Here is a 20,659-nt window from a genome sequence, read left to right as displayed (position 1 = left end):
ATATTTTATTTATTTATAGGTGATGTACGTCCGCTTATTCATGGAAAAATAGGGCTTTGCACCCGCTTGCCACCAGGTGATAAAAGTTACAATAGCTATCTTGGTGACAGTGATGATGGCAATATTGATTCTGATCCTCATGCACAAGCAAGGGTGCCTTCATAAGCGGTGAGGATGAAGATGCGGTACATGAACCAAGTGTGTGTCTAAAACATACAGTGCAATGAAAAAAAAAAGAGCTTATCAAGAACAGCTGCTAATTCCACATTGGAAAACCGCTCTTCCTTAATGTGACTCTGTCTGAGGTCCTACTAAATATTTTCAGAAGATTTCCGTGCTGCCTTCATGGGTCACATTGTTGAGCAGAGCAATCTTTTTGACACAGAAATATCCTAACAAAGTACTGGCTCTGCCTCGTGATGATTTAGATCCATTTCTTGGCACTGTCACATTTATGTCGACTCCCAAGAAGTCTGCTTAAATATGAGGCGTAGTCTGCGGTTCTCACACAGTCACAGACACGATGTCACATGATCGTTGTGGAACCAATGTAGTCAAACTTTCATTTAAACAAGTGACTATATATCATGCCATCGCCTGATGACCCAAGCAAGGATTGTCTTTTCAAAGTTCGACTTTGAACATATCTCTGTATGCATCAAACTATGCAATAAAGTTATGTTTTGGACAGTTTAACTGCAGAATTAAAAGTTTTTATTGCTGAAAAATGAAAAACAAACTTTTTTCTTATGCGGTTTCATAATTCAGGCATCAAAGGAACATTAAAGTCACGTAACAATTTATGTGAGTGTGAAAGCTAAATGCTTGACAACATCTACACTGACAATGCCATTCTTACAGAGAAATTAGTGTAAACGCCATGCATTACAGCTCCCATGAACACTAGTGCCCGTGTTCCCTCTAGTGTATATATAGGAAACTCTATGGTTAAACTGTACAGGTTGTGCTATCCAGCGGGGCTCGGTTAAACCAAGCACGCCTGCCATCTTGGAGGCCTTGGAAAAAAATCGTTCAGTGGCCGTTTTTGCTGCTGCGGCTCCCTCTACTTTCACTCTGCTGCTACTAATATGGGCGACCGCGCAGTGAAGCCGGGCAATATTGCGCATGGCAACAGTGGCGTGAAAGTTTCTACTCGAGGCGGGTAATTTGAAATGTGCTAGCGCGATGCGGACCAATAAATTGTGATTTAATTTCAAAATAAGCACTTCCATGGCACAAAAAATGCACTAGAAGGTTTCTGGACCGGTATTTCAGTAATCAACATAGACTTAGTATTTGCCTTTAGTGTCCTTTTAAAGGGTTAAGCGAGGTAATACAATAGAAGACGAGCAAACGACAGGAACACGCATTGTGGATAAAGTGGGCGCAACTGTATTTCCAGAAGCACTAAACACGCTCTCTTGCTGGGGTAATTCTTCCAAGAGTACAGATTACGCACTTCTGCAGAGAGATTAAGTTCATCTGTTGGGCAGGTAACATTGGTGCCATGTGGCTACAAAAAGTCAATCCCAAAAATTACGCGCCTAGCACCTCCACCAAAATGTTACTGCAAGGCAGACCAAAAGTCAGAAAACCAGGCAAGTCTGAATGGCTGGCGCTTTTTCGATAGGGGTCTCAAGACAGTACGCTGAACGTGGTTCTTGTTTTCCACTTTGTCTTCTTTGTCATTTTCTTTGTCATTTTCTTTTCATGCATTGTCCATTGTCGACGCTTGTGACACTATATTCAACAAGTGAAGACAGAGTGCATTTGTCTGTGCAATGCTGTGCACATTAGTATCGTGAACCAGAGCTGGACCAGAGTCTTGTCAAAAGCAAGGATACAGTGGCATGGGAATTAATAAAGCTATTTCAAACTGGAAGACACCAGTGACACAACAGTTTTCCTCTTTGCTTCGAAGAGCCATTTTTTTTCTAAGTGTGATGCCCATCGGTAAATACATTGCACGCAGGAAAGCTGTTTATAGTACTTTTAGGACTAAGCAGGCATTCAGTTTGTTCATTCATCCTGCTTACTTTGTTTATATATGCTCAGCGGCCATAGCAAATGTTCCCCGAAGTCGCATGGCTTGCGACTTCGGAGAGCATTCGCATTTGCTCACGGCATGACACTGGATAGTGTCATGCTGTGAGTATGTACCATGTAAGGGCTCACTGACAGAGGTCATGAAACTTCGTTGACACTCATGGAAACTCGTGGAAAGAGAAGTAATGGCGACTAGCTTGCTTGTTGTCGATAGCGGATGTCTGTCTATTGCTAGCATGAGTGCATCTTGAAGGATGATGGCCAAGGACCAATACAGAGGTAACGCAGCCGTGAATTAGCACAGTCTCATACATAGTTTGTGACCGGGGTGTTTGGCTCTGCCACCATTTGATCAGATAGCACCTTTCAATGCCCTGTTGCAATTATGTAGTGCAGGAGAGTCTATTGCTAACTCTATTGCTCTGTTATTTGGTGAACCCTTTGAGTGTTGACCACAATGTCTTTGCAGTGTGCCGAGTGTGTGCAGGCACAGGCGTCTAATGTGGATGCTAAGCAAGACATTGAAGAGGCTGTGCGTCTCAGAGGCACCGCACCCAATGTGCCTGAGCAGTTCCTGCCAGATTTCTACGTAAGTAAGGATGGGCAGTTGGGGCACTTGCATTATGAAAAGAAACAGCGCAAACTAACAATGTAGGAGGAACACAAGAGAAGCACTGACTAAATGTACTTATGGAAGAAAATATAAACATCTGGAGCAAGCAAAAACAAATCAATAAGAAAGCTAGAAAACATGTGTTGTAAAGCAAACCTCAGTGAAGAGTAGCTTTAAGAAATCATAAAAATAGCAGGGAGGGGAAGAAGGAAGTGGTAAAGCAAGTGTGAGGACTAATTTCAGTAGTTAGAGGTATGCTTCAGCACTATGTGTTTGCTTGCATTCTATGAGTGACTTGAAGACCGCTTCAATCCTTTCAGTTATACGTATAGCATTCATATACGAGGAGCAGTCATCTAATCTTACCAGAATGACCTGATCCGAGAGTGTCTGTGTTATATTAATGGAATCTGTTATTTAAAAAAAAATGAGGTGTATTGCCAACAAAAGATTGCAGGGTAGATGGTATACTACATAAACAATGATTTAGAAATTTGTCTAGCAACTGGGTAGGTGTATTGTTGTTAGATTCCTGCCTGGGTTTTGCGCAATCTATGGAAAGCTTATGAATCTCCAGAAAAAGATAGAAGCAACCTGCTTGTTTTAGGGATCGGGAATTGCTGCTCTGAGGGTGCAATTAATTCCCTGACTAAAACATTGACGAACTGAAGAAGACAAGTCCACTTCTATGAAATGTCTGCTCAGGCACACAACCTGTTTGCCGACTGTTGAAATATGTTATTTTCTGCAATGACAGCATGATTGAAGGCTCACTAATGCACCCGTCAATCTCTGAGGACTCTCACTGTACTTACGATGCACACTACGCAGGCCGAAGATCTCTCAAGTCCCATGCAGCCCCAGAGACGCAAAGAAGCCCTAGAGAGGTTATTGCAGCTACTACAAAAGGACCTGGATACAGAGCGGCGAGGAAAGCAAGGTTTGTGCATGTTGACAACAAGGGCTGTGTAGTAATGCGTGATCACAAACTAATGGAAAGGCTTTCGCAACAAAAAGCGGTGTTGGACTAGTTGGAAGAACTTGTTCCAGGGTGAGTTGGTTTCAAGTATTGCACCAGGATTAACACGTTTAGCAAACATTGGACTAGTTGGATCATGCTTGAAACTAAGCATTGGTGTAAAAAGCTATGCAGAGAAATGAACGAGAACAAGCCTAGTACTAACTAGCAGCTTCTCTTATTGGACCAACACAAACAAGCACATCAAAATGCAGTACAAATAAAAAAGAGTTATTACAAACACATAGATGTGTCAGTGAACTAAAATGAGTTGCAAGTTGGTGCTATTTCCATCTGTCTTCGCTCTTGCTTGTATAGTTGAACCCCTTTATAAAAGACATGCACCAGGGAGGAAGTTTTGTCATTTATATGAGGTGTCCTTTTATATGACATGGCCACATTTTCATTTTCTGTGGAATCTTTCTGGTGCCTTTTATACCCATTTGTATAGCTCGACTGTATACATTTTTCTGCAACGAATTTTGTGCAAACCAACTGTTTTTTGTACGAGAATTTACGTCCTCACATCAGTCACGACATAGGGGACCCCTCGTATATGCATGTTCCTTATAAAGGGGCTCAACTACTCAATTAGAAGAGAAACAATTAAAAAGAAATCACGGAAGTCTTGCACAGCTTTCGTGAGTTAGCGAGGCAGAACAATGCATCATAATCAAATATATGTTGCACATTTCAATGATGAGCTCAGCAATTCATCCATCACATCTTTTTCAGCAAGCCAGCATGTTGAAGTGTGCTTAACCTAGCAGACATGTAGTAAATTATGTCAATGTCCCATTACTTCATTTTCAGTTTTATTTCTTTGATAAGAGATGCTATATTTGCACAATGCAGAAATGTTCTGTGGTCACAGAGTGGAATATTGTACGAAGTACAGTTGATTCACAGTAAATAACTGATAGTGCAACTAAAACAATGCTAAAGGCACTTGCAACAATGCAAACAAATAACATCATTTTGACTATTACCGTACTCTTTCTTATGCCACATGTTATCCAGCACGTGGAAGCATTTTGCCATTAATGTTATAGTATGTCAGCGTCATTACTATGACAAGATGGTTGTACACCTTCATTGACACCATTTGTGTAAGGCTGGCTAATGTTTTCCTGTTTACTCTCGTGGTGCCATGAGCCATACCGTGCTAAATAATCCAGAATATTAGTATTTCGAAGGTGGGCACAGTCTCCTATGCTTGTGTGTGCACATGTATGCATAGAGATTTATGAACATGGGTTAGAAAACCTTGTGCAAGCCAAGTGGTACAGAACATTCGCAGAAGGCAAGAAAAGGCACAGCGTGACTGGGTGGATCTCAACTGTTTATTCTTTCATGTAGTGCCTCATGCGTTTGTTTAGTTAGCCTAAAGAAAGATTGCACTAGATGTTTCTGTGTGTAAAACTTGCTTACATGTACCTACATGCATCTATGTAATGCAACACAAGCATGAGTTTGCTGAAAGAACTAGTGTGCAGGTACATGTGTGTTTGTGGCCTAATGATTTGAATGTGTGACCAAATAACAGATTTGAACCCTTACAATGCTGTTTTGTTTATTAATTGTGGGCTGTTTGACAAGCTAATACATCAGCTCAGCTAGGAAAGCCTATGAGGGCTTGCACATGACATGATGTTTCGCTTTTAAATGGTCACAGATCTAAATTTTGCAGTTACTAGACAAGGAGATAAGCGCACGCTTTCAACTGTGTCAATGCTTGTTCTCTCATACATGCCCTGTAGTTTTTTCCTATTTTGTAACCATCAGCATCATCGACCAAATCACCCAGCAACACATTTATGTGTAAGATGGTTGACAGTCATTAGCTAAGAATACTCAATATTTTTGCATGCATTGCTGAGTATGTTTGTTTGACCTGCTGTAAGTAACACTTCTGTAAAATCCTGAGCAAATGCTCCCTCTAAGGTGAAAGATACGTAATCTGACTAGATTTGGAGTGAGGGCCCTTGCTCAGTCATGGAGCAAAATTCAAGATGGCAAAGGAAGAGCCCCTGAAAAGAAAAAGTGCACACCCGTGGTATTCTAATTAAATACTTTATTGAGTACGCATGTATTCACTCTTTTTAAAATAGTGAATGAAACAGTGAAAATAGAAGTAGGGGTTGGTGGGGGCACTTTTTCTGTTTTTGGTGCACATTGCAAATCTCTCGAAAAAAAGGAGTTGAGCTTGCTTGGGATTTTATGGTAGCTAATACATGGACATTGTTGAAAGTTGTAAAGAAGGGGGGGGGGGGGGGAGGCTGGTGCAGGAACATAGGGGCATAGTTAAGATTCCTTCTCCGCAATGCGGGGATTAAAAATGAAAGAGCAGGTGGTGAGATCTTGTAATAAACTTGTTGCGCAGGTGTGGAGTCCCTAGCCCAGGCTTTCAGGGAATCTCCTCGATTTGGTGATGAGGAAGCCCAGTTGCGGGTCCAAGAGAAGCTTCAGCAGGTTTGTGCAACCCATCTCTGTGGCATCAATGCCTTATGCTAGTCCGGCGCCGATTGATAATTCCCTCACCATTGGCCGAGATGACATTACTACAAAATACCAGCCCAGATTGCTTTGTATGGACAGAGGTATCAACCTGGGCAAAGCTCTCAAGTAGTGCTCAGATCCTAGGTTTTATCATTTCAAGGCAAGTCTGTTTTCTGAATAATAATGTGCTCGATTTTCTGGAAATGCATGACAGGAGTGGCCTATGACACACATATGTGGACTGCCTCTCGCGCAAGCCACTCAGCTCTATGGACTGTGACACCAATGACTTTGACCACCTTGCAGCTTCTGTTTGCCTAATTTTTCAGACCTCATTAGTTTCAAAGTAGAGCTGCAAACGGAGGTAAAATTAGCACAGCTGTTCAAATTTATGATCAAGTGAAAGCAGTTAGTGGTGTGGCTATATGATAAAGCATAAAGTTAAACACCAGCCGTTGTGACTGCGAAATCGTAGAGGCACTATGTGATGCGCTGCCAACAAGAACAGTAGTCCCTCAAGGCAGGTGTCGCACCCCTATCGTTTTCAGGTGGCAAGTTATTTTGAGTGTCTCGTGATGGGGCTGAACCAATGTTGTCTAAATGACAGCCTATTTCAGAAACTTTTGTTGCTGAAATGCATTAAACGCAACAATAATCTCAGTAATACATATGTTATGCCTGAAATAAATGTACGCTTTCTTTATTCACTGGCGTTCATTAGTGATTTGAGCAAAATGCTTGACTTGCAAGTTTCGATGCGGTGTGATATTATTCACAATATTATTCTGTGCCTAATGAGTGTCTTTGCGGGACATCAGTATTCTAGAAGCCAAACGGGTATACTAGTACTATCGTATTTCTATTCTTGTATCTGTATACCGGAATGCTTATTTCATCTGTTCTCCAAAGTATATTGTGAATATCCCATTACGTCAAAGACAAATGTATCTCAGTATCCGTATTTTAGGTTTATAGTGCATGTATTTCGATATCTGTATTCCATAATACTTTTCAGAGTATCTCTGCCGCACCCTGGTTAAATGGCAAAAATTAAGGTCCCCTATGCCTTTCGTAGCCTAAATGTCTGTTAGATTCATTTAGTTGCCCCGTAACGCAGAGGATGAGGTATGGGAGACGATACGAGACGGTGAAAGTATACAAGATGGTAAAAAAACAACAGTCGAGGTTGCTGAACTAACATCCACACCCTCGCCTGTCGTTCTTTCACCATCCAATGCTGTTTTTTTCAGTCTTAATTATGTACCAACCAGCCTACTTCAGTGCACTGCTGCAGTTCAAGGGAGAGTTTCTCAGTCTGAACTGTACTTAAAAAGTTTGAATCACAGAGCTGTCTAAAATTCGAACATAAACCTCGTACTCCTTGATTCAGTGTCTTTTCACATGTTTATGTGCCTGTTCTTGCCCAGGAAGACCCCTAGCCAGACCAGAACTAGCCGAAGCGCACTGGCTATAAGCAGACTGCTAGCAGAAATAAAGTCTGTGGTCTGATAATCCACCCACAATGACCAAAACTAGAAGAGCTAGGGGTATTGCGTAGCACAAAACTCAGTTCTGACCAGTCTAAAACGTTGGCCTGTGTTCACAACACACCCACTGTGTTTGGAGTGTGTTGTGATTTGATGAGAGATTCCTTTGATGTCGTTGTGCAGTTGCGCCAGAGCCTGGCGTTTCTAGAGGCATCTCGCCACAAGGTGCAGTGCTGCCTTGCAGGCCTCGACGGTCAACCAAGGCCGCCACACCCACTGGCTCCACATTTAGAGCAGCGCAGGGATCGACAGGCAAGTTGTGTGTAAAGTATGGCTCGTTTTCCAAGCATTATGAAGTGGCACTTCTCATTCCCTGCTGGCCATACAAGATTTCTCATAGGTTCTTGGTATGAAAACTTGGGCACGCCATTGGCCAACATCGTGGAGCTCTGCTAATTGTAGTGCCACCAGGATGCAGAAAAATAAACATATGTTGGGTTGCACAAGCCCACACTAATGAATTGAGCAGAGTAATTTTGCAACTTTTGACCAATTATACTCCAGCTGTACTAGAACCCTGTCTTGAAAGTAAATCTTTTCATGGAAGCTTACGCATTGACGTTTAAGACTGCAAGGTTTGCTTATCTGAATTTTTGTGTTGCCAGTGCTAAGGCTGAGGGGTACCAGTCTACCTTTGGTGCTGCAGGGTTTGGCACAGACAGTGCTCAAGATCCCGCCCTGGCTTCAGCGGCGTTCCTCCAGTGCCGACGAAGAGTGGGACCGTGGGGCAGCCGATGGGGGTGCTGAGGTTGAGGAGCCAGAAGAGCAGCCATACGCCAATGTGTTGCCCTCACAGTGCCGAGCCTTGTACGACTACAAGGCCACCATGGACGACGAGCTCAGTCTGTGTTCAGGTGCTCTTCTTACTGACAATCTTCATATTTTAACTGAGCCTCTATGGGGAGCAAGGAAAGAGTACTGGAATGGAACACAATTGGTATCCCTTACTTTCTAACGCACTGCTTGGTGTTTCGATCACTTGTGCAAGAGAATGTATTTGTTGTACTCATTGGCTTGCTTTCAGCAAAATGTCCCACTTGATGCCCAGTTGTCAGAGACATGTGGCATGGTTTGGTTAGTTTTCAAGAGCAAGCATAGGGGTTCGTTTTCGTATGCTCGCCACGTTACAAAAGGCCCTCGCTTCTCCAGAATATTTCTGGTCTTTATTAAATTATTTAGAAGATGTGGCCAATGTAGTACCAACCTAGATGTGCCGCAATTTTCATTCCATTCTGTTCTTTTGTGCAGTCAGATGTCATTCTTCATGTGGTTGCGGCTACAAAATGCCCCAAACTTCCTGTAATTATGATCTTGTTATCGCTGTTGCACTCCCACAATGACTATGGACAGAGTGCCGCTGAGGTATATTTCCATCGCGGTCTCATAGTGCTTGTCGCTTTGGATTTAAGCAGTAAGTCTCTGGTCTACATCTTTGTGGGACATGGCTGTTCAAATCGTTGCAAGCTAAACAATGCCAAGCAGACATAGGTGCTGCTTGGACTTTCATGCCGACTTCTAGTCCAAGTTGAATTATGGGTCCTGGTCCTTTGCGTTTCCTGGGTACTACAGTGAATCTTGTAATGGGGCTTTACTTTTACTCCATAAAAAGTGAGCATGTTGCTTTAATGCCAAGAAGGACACGTAATGCACTTGCATAAGTCAGTCTACGTAGTACTTCAACTATCACACTTTTTTAGAAATGGACTCAAGAAGCAGACCGTAGAGCTCATTTTCTTTGTTAGACACAACATCAATGACAAACAAAAATATAGGAGATGTTTCTTGAAGTAATTATGATATTACCGCAACATCTTGCCTGCATTCAAACACTTCGAGCCTTACGAAGTACTCCATCGTGTAAGCGTTGTAACGTACCAAGTCAGATACGCTATACACGGGAGTTTAAAACGCCGCAACCCTACAGAGGTTGTACATGTAGTCCGGATGAAGCCTCACTATGAAAGATCATCGGAAAACCAGTGACGCCTATCACGAATATATTCTTTGCATGACGCATCGGGACGATGCATATGAGAAAGGGGATTATGCCGCGACATCTTGCCTGCATTCAAACAACGCGCCTATCACCGCGCGCACAGGGTCATACATGCGAGCCATCTAGTGTTGTGCAGACACGACGATGATGGCACGAGCACCCAGCTGGACTCGGCTGATGTGCACCACGCGCTCGGGACTTCTCTTGAAGAGGAAGAAGAAGGCGGAGATCTTTGATGTTCGGCTGTATTGTTCTACGACCATAGTCCCTTTGAGTTGTGGGCACAGGTTCGCCCTTTAATAAATACATTTTATTACACCCCTAAGTCCTTCAAAATCGTTACAATATACAGTAAAATCTCACTCGTTCGAGGTCACTGGTGCCATGAGAAATCTTTGAATTAGGCAGGTTTTCAAATTAAGAGAACACACAAAGAGTGGGATGCAAGAAACTTGGAATTACGCAAAGTAACTAGGGCTGGTCATTTGCTGCACTGGCTAGTTTGCAGCTCCAAAGGTTATTTTCTCCAGCAATACCTGGTTCTAGTTTTGCCGTAAACACGAGGAAACAACGAGCGTCACTTCTGCAACCCAAAAAAAAGAAAAAGGTGCAATTACTTAAAATGTGCGCCTGTAAAAAAACAAGACGGAAAAACAAGACATCTTCGCTGCAGCACAGTAGTGACAAGCGGGCAGCATGTCACGCACTTCTCGCTGCGTCAGCATGTCATGATGTGACCATTCGCCCATTCGTTCTGGTAAAATAAGTAATTTAATAATCGTCAATGTGACAACATTTGTGACGTGTTTAGGCTGGAAAACATAATCGTGAAACTTGGTTTTAGAAGTAGGCCTTGCAGGCAGGAGCTCTGCCAGCAGTGCCAGTGCGCAAATTGCTGGAGAAGCGGGCAATTGTACGTTCGCATACATTGTGGATTCTGCCAAACTGTTCTTTAATAATTTCTTAATATTTCCAGAAAAAATGAGTAAATCATATGATGCGCTGATGTGAGAAGCAACAGTGGTGACGCGTGAGCAGGCGTGCGTGTGCACTGGCCCACATTTCAGTTAAAATTTTTTTGTAGTTAAAAGTTGCAAAGATGGGGTGCTTTAGCTGCCACTCATTAATATTGCTGTTTCATTGCATTGTGGCTCTTAAAGACTGCCGCTTCCACAGATTTGCGGCAAAATCAAAATAAAAAATTAGCACATGGCACCCAAAGTTTTTGAATTAACCGGGCTGGTGCTAACCACCGCTTCAAATTATCTGCTCAGACTTACATTGCAAAACACAGGACCGCAAAATATTTTGAATTAAGTGGGATTTCGAAATAACCAAGTTCAAATTAATGAGGTTTTACTGTAAATGAGAAAAAAGGAAGGTGGGCGGTTTTGGGATGTTAAACCCCACATATCTGTCGAAGATATTGAAGTATACGATAGGACGACTTCTCGTGGGCGGGGACCGAATTTGCAACCTATGAATGATGCATTCAATTCTGTACCAGTAACTATGGTGGCAGTTCTTTTATGGTGCACTTTATCGCATATATCGGCATTTAAACTAAGGAGAGTTAGTCAGCACAGCTTGAACAATACTGACTAGCGCTCACAGCTGCTAACCGCTGCTGAAATTGCAGCTGAAAGCATGTTTCAGGTGGGATTTTTACACAAGGTCTGTCTTGAAAGTGAAGAAACAACTTGTGGCATTGCACACACTTATGCCCGATTGGTGACTGGTAGCAGGGGTGTAAGGGGTCTTTCAGCTTCATCGAACTTACCGATTTTGAGCACTCAAATGTGCAGGGTTGTCTCATTTTTAGGGTGAACGTGTCTTGGTATGGCAGTGCAGGTTCATAGGGACCCTTGGGAGATGCTGTTGGAGCATTCCACTGGTGCTTTGCTGCAAGGGCTTGTGAATACCAAATGTTTTTTTGTTTGATGACATCCCACCTTCAGAATCATATGCATGCGGACAAGTTAGTTTCTCCGTGCTCAAACAATGTTTTGCAACTGTACCCATGAGTTATCCACATGATTTGTCCATGACTGACCAATCAATAAGTGCAACTCTTGTCAAAGCCACTTTGTTTGCTTCTTGCTCCAGGTGATGTGGTGACGGTGCACAGCCGTGCCGAAGATGGCTGGTGGCATGGTGAAAAAGATGGTCACTGGGGTGTCTTTCCTGCCAGCTATGTCCAGGAGCTCCGTTCCGATAGAGTTGAGGATGTTCTTTGATGGACTGCGTTGTACATTTGCCACAACTGCACTAAGGGGCCCCGCAACACTTTTTGAGCATGGTCAGAAAATGCTGCCGATCAGTAGTAGAGGCTCCCAAGAACACGTGAGCCAAATATTATAGCACAGCATGCGACCTTGAATTCATGATAAATTATCAGTCTGCTAAAAATGGCTTTTTCTTCTCTCGACAAGTGACGGAAGATGCTCAAAAATCACTCATAGAGCCATCCATCCATCCATCCATCCATCCATCCATCCATCCATCGCATCTATCTATCTAATCTATCAGCTAATGGCTGATTTGAACATGGCGAGCTCAGCCGTTACAGAGATCATCGCGGGAGGCTGCGACTTGTCCACGCGTGCGCGCGGTCACATTAAAAAAGCCACGCATTCGAAGAAGAAAAAAAGAAAAAAAGTGCTCAAGGTCACGAGGCACGTGTGAGGTATTTTCTTTGCACCTGCCATCCCTCCCTGCTTAGCTTCCAGCGCTTTCATCGTGACGAGAAAAAAGATAATGCCATTGCAGCATGCGACAAATCTTTTTAACTCCACTCTCACTCGACGGATTCTTAAAATTTTTGCGGCGTTGAATTCATGAGGTAGTAAACTCTTCCAGTGAATTCATTCCATGGTTACTTGAAAAAGTGTTTCAGGGCCCCTTTAATAAGTGCAATGCACTTCAACAGATGCTTGACCCTCCAGTCAGGCATAGCATGAAACCTTGCTAGAACAACTAAGGAGGTGCATGTTAGTCGCCTGAATCTCTGAAGTGGAGGATCTTCTTCCAGTCATTCTTGGTTATGATAGAATGGAGATTGTTTTTACCAACATCTTCTTGCATGCTTGTGTCATGGTCAGAGTAGTTCTGATGTTTTTATTTTAAATGCATCGAGAAAAAATAATGCAAGATGATCGCCAGATAAAATGTATAAAACAAAATAAATTATTTTGGTGGGGCTGGCTTTGAACCAAGGCCCTCGTGTTATGACTGTCTGAACCAATGGGCTACATGCCCACGCTTTCACAATGTGAATGCGAAGGAACTTGCTTAGTGACATTAATAGCAATATGAAGGACATGAAGTGCAATGCTAAAGCTTGAATTATTTAAGTTTTATGCAAGAAGGCTGTATTATATACAGGCATTATAGAATTGACATTTGAGTGAGTTGGTGAACCTTAATGATAAATAACAGTGCAATAGTGACAATGTTGCCACTTGCTCACCTCTAGTTGCTCAAGAACAAAGTTTCAGATAACAAGTTCACAAACTGATTGTGTGTGCTTGGGATTTGTTTTCAGCTTTATTGAGTGCACTATACACAGAAGGCTCTCGATAATTTAAACTTGAGCAGACCCCAGCTTATTTTGTTTGAACTATCTAAAGTACTCATAAATATGACTCAGGGCAACATGCAATCTTGTGCTGCACAGCTTATTGTTTTTTAGTGCCTCAGCAATGTCATAGACACCTATACATAATTGCCAGTAAAGACTTTAGATGTCAGTGATCATACTCGTATTTGTTACAGCGCATTCATAATTTATGGGCAAAAATTTGAAGGACACTTGAGTTTTGCCTTCAAGAGAGGAGTGCGACCGTGTATTTGGGCCCCTTTTACATAATCTCGTTCACTCAGCTGTGCCTCAAGAAAATTAACGTCCATGTGCGTAACACTGGTCGCTTCCAACTATTCTAGAATGCCCACTGCAAGTAGCGTCAGTAAGTGGGCACTGCAGGTCTTTAAGGTGCCATGCGCACCTTCACAGCTATACACTCTGTTGATGCTGTTGGTGATAATGATGATTAACTATGCCTGAGTGTGTTGGGTGGGCCTTAAAAACACTTGCTCGTTGCACATTTCACATGTTTTGAGGCCTGGAAACTCAACTTAGTTTGAGTTCCCATGTGGGTAAGTGGTGAGTTTGTTTGCAAACTCGCTATGTAGGTCAGCAAGTCCCGCCTACCATTTCGCCTGTGTCTCTTTCTTGAAAGTTTTGTCAATGAAGTGAATAACATTAATAATATCTGGGATTTAACATCCCAAAATCAAGATATGATTATGAGAGAGGTAGTGGAGGGCTCCAGAAGTTAGACTATCTGGTGTTATTTATTGTTCACTGACATCGCACAGCAAACGGACCTCTACCGTTTTGCCTCCATTGAAATACAACCACCACAGCCGGAATCGAAGCCACAAACTTCGGGTCAGCAGTCGATTAAATTAAATAGAGGCACATAAGGGAGCATTAAGTACTACCATCGATGCTGCTCGACAACAATGTTCTGGGGAAGACTGTCAAGCTCAATAAGAGAGTGAAGTCAACAGGGGGCTCCGCTTTATCATTTCGCAATTGTGGGCTGTTACGAGCTACAGACTTTAGTGTTCACGCTTTCTTTCTCACAAACATCCTCGGAACAAGAGCACGAAATAAGGTTGCTGGTCCATCTAAAATGATGTCACCAAGTAGCATCTAAAAACTGCAGCTCACAAAGAGGGAGTGTGAGCAAAGGTCTGCTTATACAACCACATATATCTTAATGCCTCAAACAGCTCTCAAAAAACAGTCCTTGTGATGGTGCATTATCTTTGTTTCACTCGGAAGTGGATGGCAAGTGTTGTTGTTTTCTCCTGTACACTGCTTACAATGCTTGGCCAGTGATTTTCCTCTTCTTGTGTCAGTGTTTGTTAACACAGCCTTCACAATGAATGTCATCCTACTAGCCCGACTAGGTGCTTTGCTATTATCGCATCCTACTCTTGCAGGCAAAGGGTAAGCATCACAAAGTTTCCTGCACAGTGCGTTAACACCTGGTTGGTTATCGTTCCATTTCAAGCAACAAGCATGAGTTGTAAATGCAACGAGCTTCTAGCGATCATTCATAACACAAACATCGCTGACTAAGGTGTCATCTGCATGCAACCAATGAAATTTCCAACTGCTTGTTGGTCTCCCACACGTGACTGGCCAAGCTGCGATTCTAGTACCTGTGCACTAATAGTGGCAAAAGCAGGTGCAATGTCTTGCAGTGAGAAGAATTGTGTTTTTGTGTGTGTGTGTGTTCAAAAACTAATCACTGTGCAGCATAGTACCTACTTATTTGTGGTACTTTTGGGGCTCAAGGGTATTAGAGGAAAGTGAGGAGACAAGAAATTTAATACAATCATCAAGATAAAATGAAAAAAGTATAAATACATAGTAATAGGCATAAAAACACAGCAAAAAATGACTCAGATTTGCAATGGGCATATATTAACAATAATTTTCAAGCAGTTATGAAAAAAAACTTAGGCAGTGACAAGTATGTATGCATTAAGAGAACACCAATGGTTTTACTAAATTTATAATTCATTACATAAGTAATTTCAAGGAGAAGGCAATTCCAGATGAGTTCTTGGTATGAATGAGTTGTGAAAACATTTTGCGAGACAGTATGTAATCTAAACTTTATTGAGTTTGTCGGTGCGTGCCAATATGTATGATGGCCTTGTTAGTATATATATATTTTTTCAGATAGCTGATGTAAATTTTATGAAAAAGAAAAAGGGCTTACTCTGCAATGCCAAAAAGGAGATATTTCGAATTCATAGTGTTTGGAAGGACACACATGAAGTACCCAGATAGAGACATCCTTCTTAGAGACTGCTCATAACTCAGCAATTTGTTTTATGCTGAATGACAAACTTGCAAGTGAGGCAAGTTTTCGTAATACTTGTGAGCACAATCCCAAAGATATACATGTTGACTTTCCTTTGGCTTCATGGTGCAATAGCTCCAATGAGGAGAGATTTGACCCAATAGCCCTTTTTATAATCCACAAGTGTGATTCCTTGGGCTGCGATTCCGCCAACTAAGGGTTCCATATGCTGTGCTTCAAGTGGAGATGAGATCCTAGTTGCATGATTATATGTTGCCTGCATCAACGTTACTAGAACCAGATCAGTTTCGCAGCTCTGCGCGCGCGCCGGCACAAGCGGCTGACGCGTGAACTAATGGCGCTGCTGTTCCGTTTTGGTTCACGCGCCGCGCGTCTAGCGACCACGTGTTGCCGCTCAGAAATGACAACACGTTTTCGGCACTCGCTTGCTTTTTCGCGCCATTGTTTAGTGATCTGTCGTCGCTTACGAAAGAGTTTTAACATGTGACAAGTGACACCAATGAATAATGCCTTCTTGTTTTGTGCCGGGCTGCAAAAGCAGCTACAGAAATGACACCTATTACCATTTCTTTGAACCACCCCGGGATCCCGATGAGTTTAAAAAGTGGGAACAAATGCTGCGCCGCAAGGATAGGCGGCTCACTCACAAGTCCAAGGTATGTGAGCGACATTTTGAGGTTGACGATATTGTCAAATATTATAAGCACGATATAAATGGAAGTGAAGTACTTCTACCTTGGGAAAATGGGCGCTAGCGCCAGGGGCATTACCTCGCCTTTTTCCGGGTTTGCCAGAGTGCATCTCTAAGCCAAAAGTGACGACAAGGACAAGGAGGTTGCCAAAAAAAACAGGCAGGGATGACATGCCTCATGCCAGAAGATGACAGAGGGCCGTCATCGAGTCGCGTCGTCGCAAGAATCACTCGACCATCTCCGAGTATCTCAGACGGCACGTCAGCTGCACCGTTCGCGCTCAATAAAGCGATGAACGTCTTATTGCCTTCCCCGCATTGGCGTCAAGAATTAATCGATGACGCCATGTCGGGGATGATGTGCGGTGTTTTTTAGTGCAGAAATCTTGTGGCAGGAGAACTGCTAGTACAAAGAACTGTTATTGTAGAACGAGATGGCAGCTGCACTATTAACGGCTACAACAAAGTGCACAAGCAGCTGTTGCGAACTCTGACCACTGTCGCCCATTCGGAAAGTGTATTAAAGGAGATAGACAGCCTGAACATCTGTGGAGGCATACCACCAGTCGAGAATGTACCCACAACCGTTACTGTTCATCACAAACACTGCACAGTGTTTACAAAGCGGCCCACTTGCTTTCGCTGCCTGTGCCTAGGGAGACAATTGCGAGTCGGAAAGCCTGCAAAGGTGGTGAAAACCAGAACACAAAAGGTTCGCAACCTCTCAAAGAGGCTTCCCCGTGCGGCTGCCACAAAAAGGAAGAAAAATGAGGAGACCCTGGCTCTTCGAATGAGGGAGTCGAATGAGGGAATCGAAGATGCCCTTTCTGAGCTTTCTCCTTGCAAAGGCTGTCATTCATGACATCGCTGAAGCAGCTGAAAGTGAAAGCAGCCTGTGGCATGCACTATAAGGCCGACTGGATTCTTAATTGCCTAATGCTGCGAATTGCAAGCCCACGGGCATATAAACTGATAAGTGTCATGAAGATGTTACCTCTTCCCTCGATGAGCCGCCTGACTCAAATACTAAAAGGTATACCATGCAAATAATGCTTTAATCCTATTTGTTTGGAGGCTATCGTCAAGCAGTTCGACAAGAAGACTGACAATCGGAGATTTGGCTCACTAAGTCTCGATGAGATTAAATTGCGACAGGCCTACGACTTCAATAAGTCAAGCTATAAAATTGATGGCTTTGTTGACTATGACGGGCTGTCAAAGGAAGGGACAAATCAGCTTGCGAACCATGCCCTTGTCCTTATGTTTGTGCCGATGTTTGAAGAATGGGTTCAGCCAATTGCTACTTTTGCGACTAAAGGCGCTGCACCCGGCAAAATTTTGGCTCAACTAGTTTTGGAAGCAGTGATCCAGCTTCACAAGCACGTCGCGACAGTTATTGCTGTTGTAAGTGACGGAGCCGGGATTAACAAGTAAACGTGGCAGCAGCTCGCCGTCAGTGGAAGCACAGAATCACGTTGTCACAAGATCCCACACCCGTGGCTGGCTGAAGGGAACTTTCTGCATTTTCTATGTGATGTTCCACATGCCTTAAAATGTGTCCGAAACCATCTGCTCAAGCACAAGTACGGTCAGGTAAGAACCTGTCAGCGTCTACCTCATAAAATGCTATAAATTATAGTATGGTTTTGTGACATTGATCTGCATTATATCTTTATTTTCAGGCTGGAGATAACCACATTAACTTCAAACACTACCAAATTCTTTATGAGACTGAAAAAAAGAACCACTTAAAGGTCGTTCCCAAGCTAACTGCAGCACACGTTGAGCCATCAAACCTGCTGAAGATGTCTGTTCGACTTGCAGCACAGGTGAGCTTCACTGTGCATGCCTAAATATTGTCACGTGGTCGCGATGGAAAAAAGACGGCAGTCGGGCTATTAAACACTCTTTATTGGGCGCAACGTGTTCGGGAACGGAAAGGCGAACGTCATCTTCTTTTTCTTCCCATTGAGAGTATTGATCCTCTCCCTGCCCATCTGAATGCTTTCTGCACCTTACGTGGCGTTTTCACGGCCCTCGAAATCGAATGCATTGAAAGCTTCCTGTACCTCTGCTGGTATTGCATTGCCTCCGGGATCGACCCACCCATCGCGGAGGTAATGCAAAGCGACCATGGCATGTGATGACATTATCATGTGACATCGCATTGTACGATGCGATGGCGATTTAATAACGACGTCATGATTACGTCATATCTGTGACATCGTGGTGACATCATTACGTGATTATGATTCTTTACATCACTCATGTTGAGGCCACCAATGTGGGACGCCGGTGCTGATGGTCAATTTTTGTGCTTTGTGAGTCTTTTAAGGCTTTAGTTTTAAAAGTCAAAGTGCAAGTTGTGCACTGATAGCGGCAACCACAGCCGTATGCCGGCAGTAACCTAGTCAGTGGTAAGGCTGACCAGATTATCGCATTCATAAATGCGATGCCTCACTTACAGATGCGGCATGGAAATTTTAACCTTATCGTTAATGGCTGTGTTAGTTGCACAATGTACTGTACTGTTCACGTAGCGCGTTCAAGCTTATCAGAAAAATGTAAAATAATCCGGAATGTTCAAAATTCTTGGTCGGCGTTCGCAAGAGAGTGTTTACAAGAGTAAAAGGTGCTGTTACAAAGAAATACTGAAAGAAACTAGCTTGGCAACATGTACAAATATTTATATTGTATTTTTTCAGTTGATTGCGCTCAGCGCTCTGACATTACCTTTGTGCTCATTTTTCAACGCAGCTCTTCAGCCGCAGTACTGCGATTGGCCTAAAGATGTACAGGAAAGAAGGAGTGGAAGGACTAGAAGACTCTGCGGGGACGGAGGCGTTCACAAGAATATTTAACGTCTTTGATGCCCTCAACGCCAAGCATCCTGCTGAAGGCATACATAAGGGGTCTCCGAAAATACTGGTGGGCTCTTGCCCCAACTTTTCAAATAGAATTAAGTGCCGTTTTTTTTTTACAGTAGTTCAGCTCTGCGATTTCAATTTTGTTATGCATATAATCCAAGGATTCCTGGAACTGCTGAACTCGACGGAGAAAAACCACCGTGAACGAAACATGCTCCTCTTTGCATCACGGCAAACTACTGAATCTCTCCGTGTTACGCTCATGACGGTTCTCGATATTATCGATGGACTTCACAAAGCCGGCATTCCCTACAACTTGACAGTAAAGCTAAACCAGGATCCGCTTGAGGTATCGGGCATTGTTGTGATTATCTTCACATAAGTAACTAAGATATTGTGCATAAATATCAGCACGAATGCTTAATAATATAGCACTAGTGTCTTGAATAAAATAGGTGTGTGTGCAAGTCCTGACTATGGACATATTTAGCAAGAATTATGTTTAGAAATGAACGTGTGAAGAGAGAACTGATTTGAGCTTAATATTATAGCAATCGCAATAATATTTTGTTATAGCAATCACAATATTAACTATAGCGTACAAAAGGGAGCTAAGAGCTGCAGAAAACGCTAGGAGCTGCAGTAAAGAGGGTGCTCATAGCTGTTTTAATCTCCTGCCCCTTTTTGTTTTTCAGAGATTCTTTGGTGTTGTTCGCTCGTTCCGACAATCGATCATCCGACAATCATCCGACAATGATCATCCGACAATCGTTCAGTTCAGCCAGATTTACAGGATTCTATCCCTGTTCACTCCCGTGAAGAATACTGTCAAAAGAAACTGTTCCGGTCAAGCTGACACTGTGCTCGTGTCTCTGCACAAAAGTCTTGGGGAAAAAGCAAAGGCAGCTGCCGAAATCAAACGTGCTGTTGAGGCAAAGCTCCACAAGAAGCTCTTTGGCATCGCTGCTTCCGAGGGTAAGTGATGAACCAGATGAGCATTACTGCGAGAAGCCAGGTACGCAAGAAATGGTTGTTGATTATCTTGCTGGATATACGCTCAAAAAGGTTACAAAGACTGTAGTCTGCAGGCAATGTCTCAACATCCTCTCGGCGGATGCTGAAACACACGAAAAGAAGGGAACAGACTTCTCTCAAGCACGCCTAACAGAGATGAGGGAATTAAAGTCAGGCTGCCTTCATCAGCCATCGCTCCTGCTCTACACTTTCATAAAGAAAGTTGAGCGCATCATTCGCCAAACACTTGACAGCCACCCTGCGTTTGGTGACTTGTTTTGGACAATATTGGAGCAATTAGAGGAAGCTTCTTTGCCTGTCGTCGGCTGGGCGGTTCACTTTCAGGAGGTCACAGCTGAAGTTATCAAGTTTTATGTTATCATGAGGCTGCATTTCTATTCAAGAAAGAAGAATAGTGAAATGCTGGTATCCGAATGAGTGCAGTCTGCAAGAAAGAAGGCAAAA

The 20,659-nt window shown here is 43.1% G+C and overlaps 2 protein-coding genes across 3 annotated transcripts in view; both read left to right on the top strand.

Moving 5' to 3' along the window:
* The window catches only part of Nost (Nostrin), a 28,784-nt gene extending 15,837 nt beyond the window's left edge, over window positions 1-12,947 (top strand). For both annotated transcript variants that reach the window (XM_037434115.2, XM_075891812.1), the window contains 6 exons: window positions 2,516-2,635; window positions 3,491-3,599; window positions 6,061-6,149; window positions 7,847-7,975; window positions 8,370-8,577; window positions 11,826-12,947. In XM_037434115.2, the coding sequence (XP_037290012.2) occupies window positions 2,516-2,635; window positions 3,491-3,599; window positions 6,061-6,149; window positions 7,847-7,975; window positions 8,370-8,577; window positions 11,826-11,956 (786 nt within the window). In that variant the 3' untranslated portion in view covers window positions 11,957-12,947. The remainder of the gene's footprint in view (window positions 1-2,515; window positions 2,636-3,490; window positions 3,600-6,060; window positions 6,150-7,846; window positions 7,976-8,369; window positions 8,578-11,825) is intronic.
* A 118-nt stretch (window positions 12,948-13,065) lies between these two features.
* On the top strand, window positions 13,066-20,581 carry LOC142813856 (uncharacterized). Its single transcript, XM_075891820.1, has 3 exons — window positions 13,066-18,142; window positions 19,071-19,529; window positions 19,876-20,581. Exons 1-3 carry the CDS (start codon window positions 18,119-18,121, stop codon window positions 20,161-20,163), a joined length of 771 nt encoding a protein of 256 aa, XP_075747935.1. The 5' UTR covers window positions 13,066-18,118; the 3' UTR covers window positions 20,164-20,581.
* Window positions 20,582-20,659: the final 78 nt, after the last annotated feature.

This window comes from Rhipicephalus microplus, chromosome 1 (genome assembly GCF_043290135.1).
Source record: "Rhipicephalus microplus isolate Deutch F79 chromosome 1, USDA_Rmic, whole genome shotgun sequence".
NCBI lineage: Eukaryota > Metazoa > Arthropoda > Arachnida > Ixodida > Ixodidae > Rhipicephalus > Rhipicephalus microplus.
This window is presented reverse-complemented; position numbering and strand designations above follow the sequence as displayed.

Bases quoted from the DNA above. Each gene is read 5' to 3' on its own strand.
- LOC142813856 (XM_075891820.1), top strand. From the start codon at position 18,119: ATGTCTGTTCGACTTGCAGCACAG. The intron at 18,143-19,070 runs GTGAGCTTCACT...TTTTCAACGCAG, and splicing joins CTGTTCGACTTGCAGCACAG to CTCTTCAGCCGCAGTACTGC. The intron at 19,530-19,875 runs GTATCGGGCATT...TTTGTTTTTCAG, and splicing joins TAAACCAGGATCCGCTTGAG to AGATTCTTTGGTGTTGTTCG.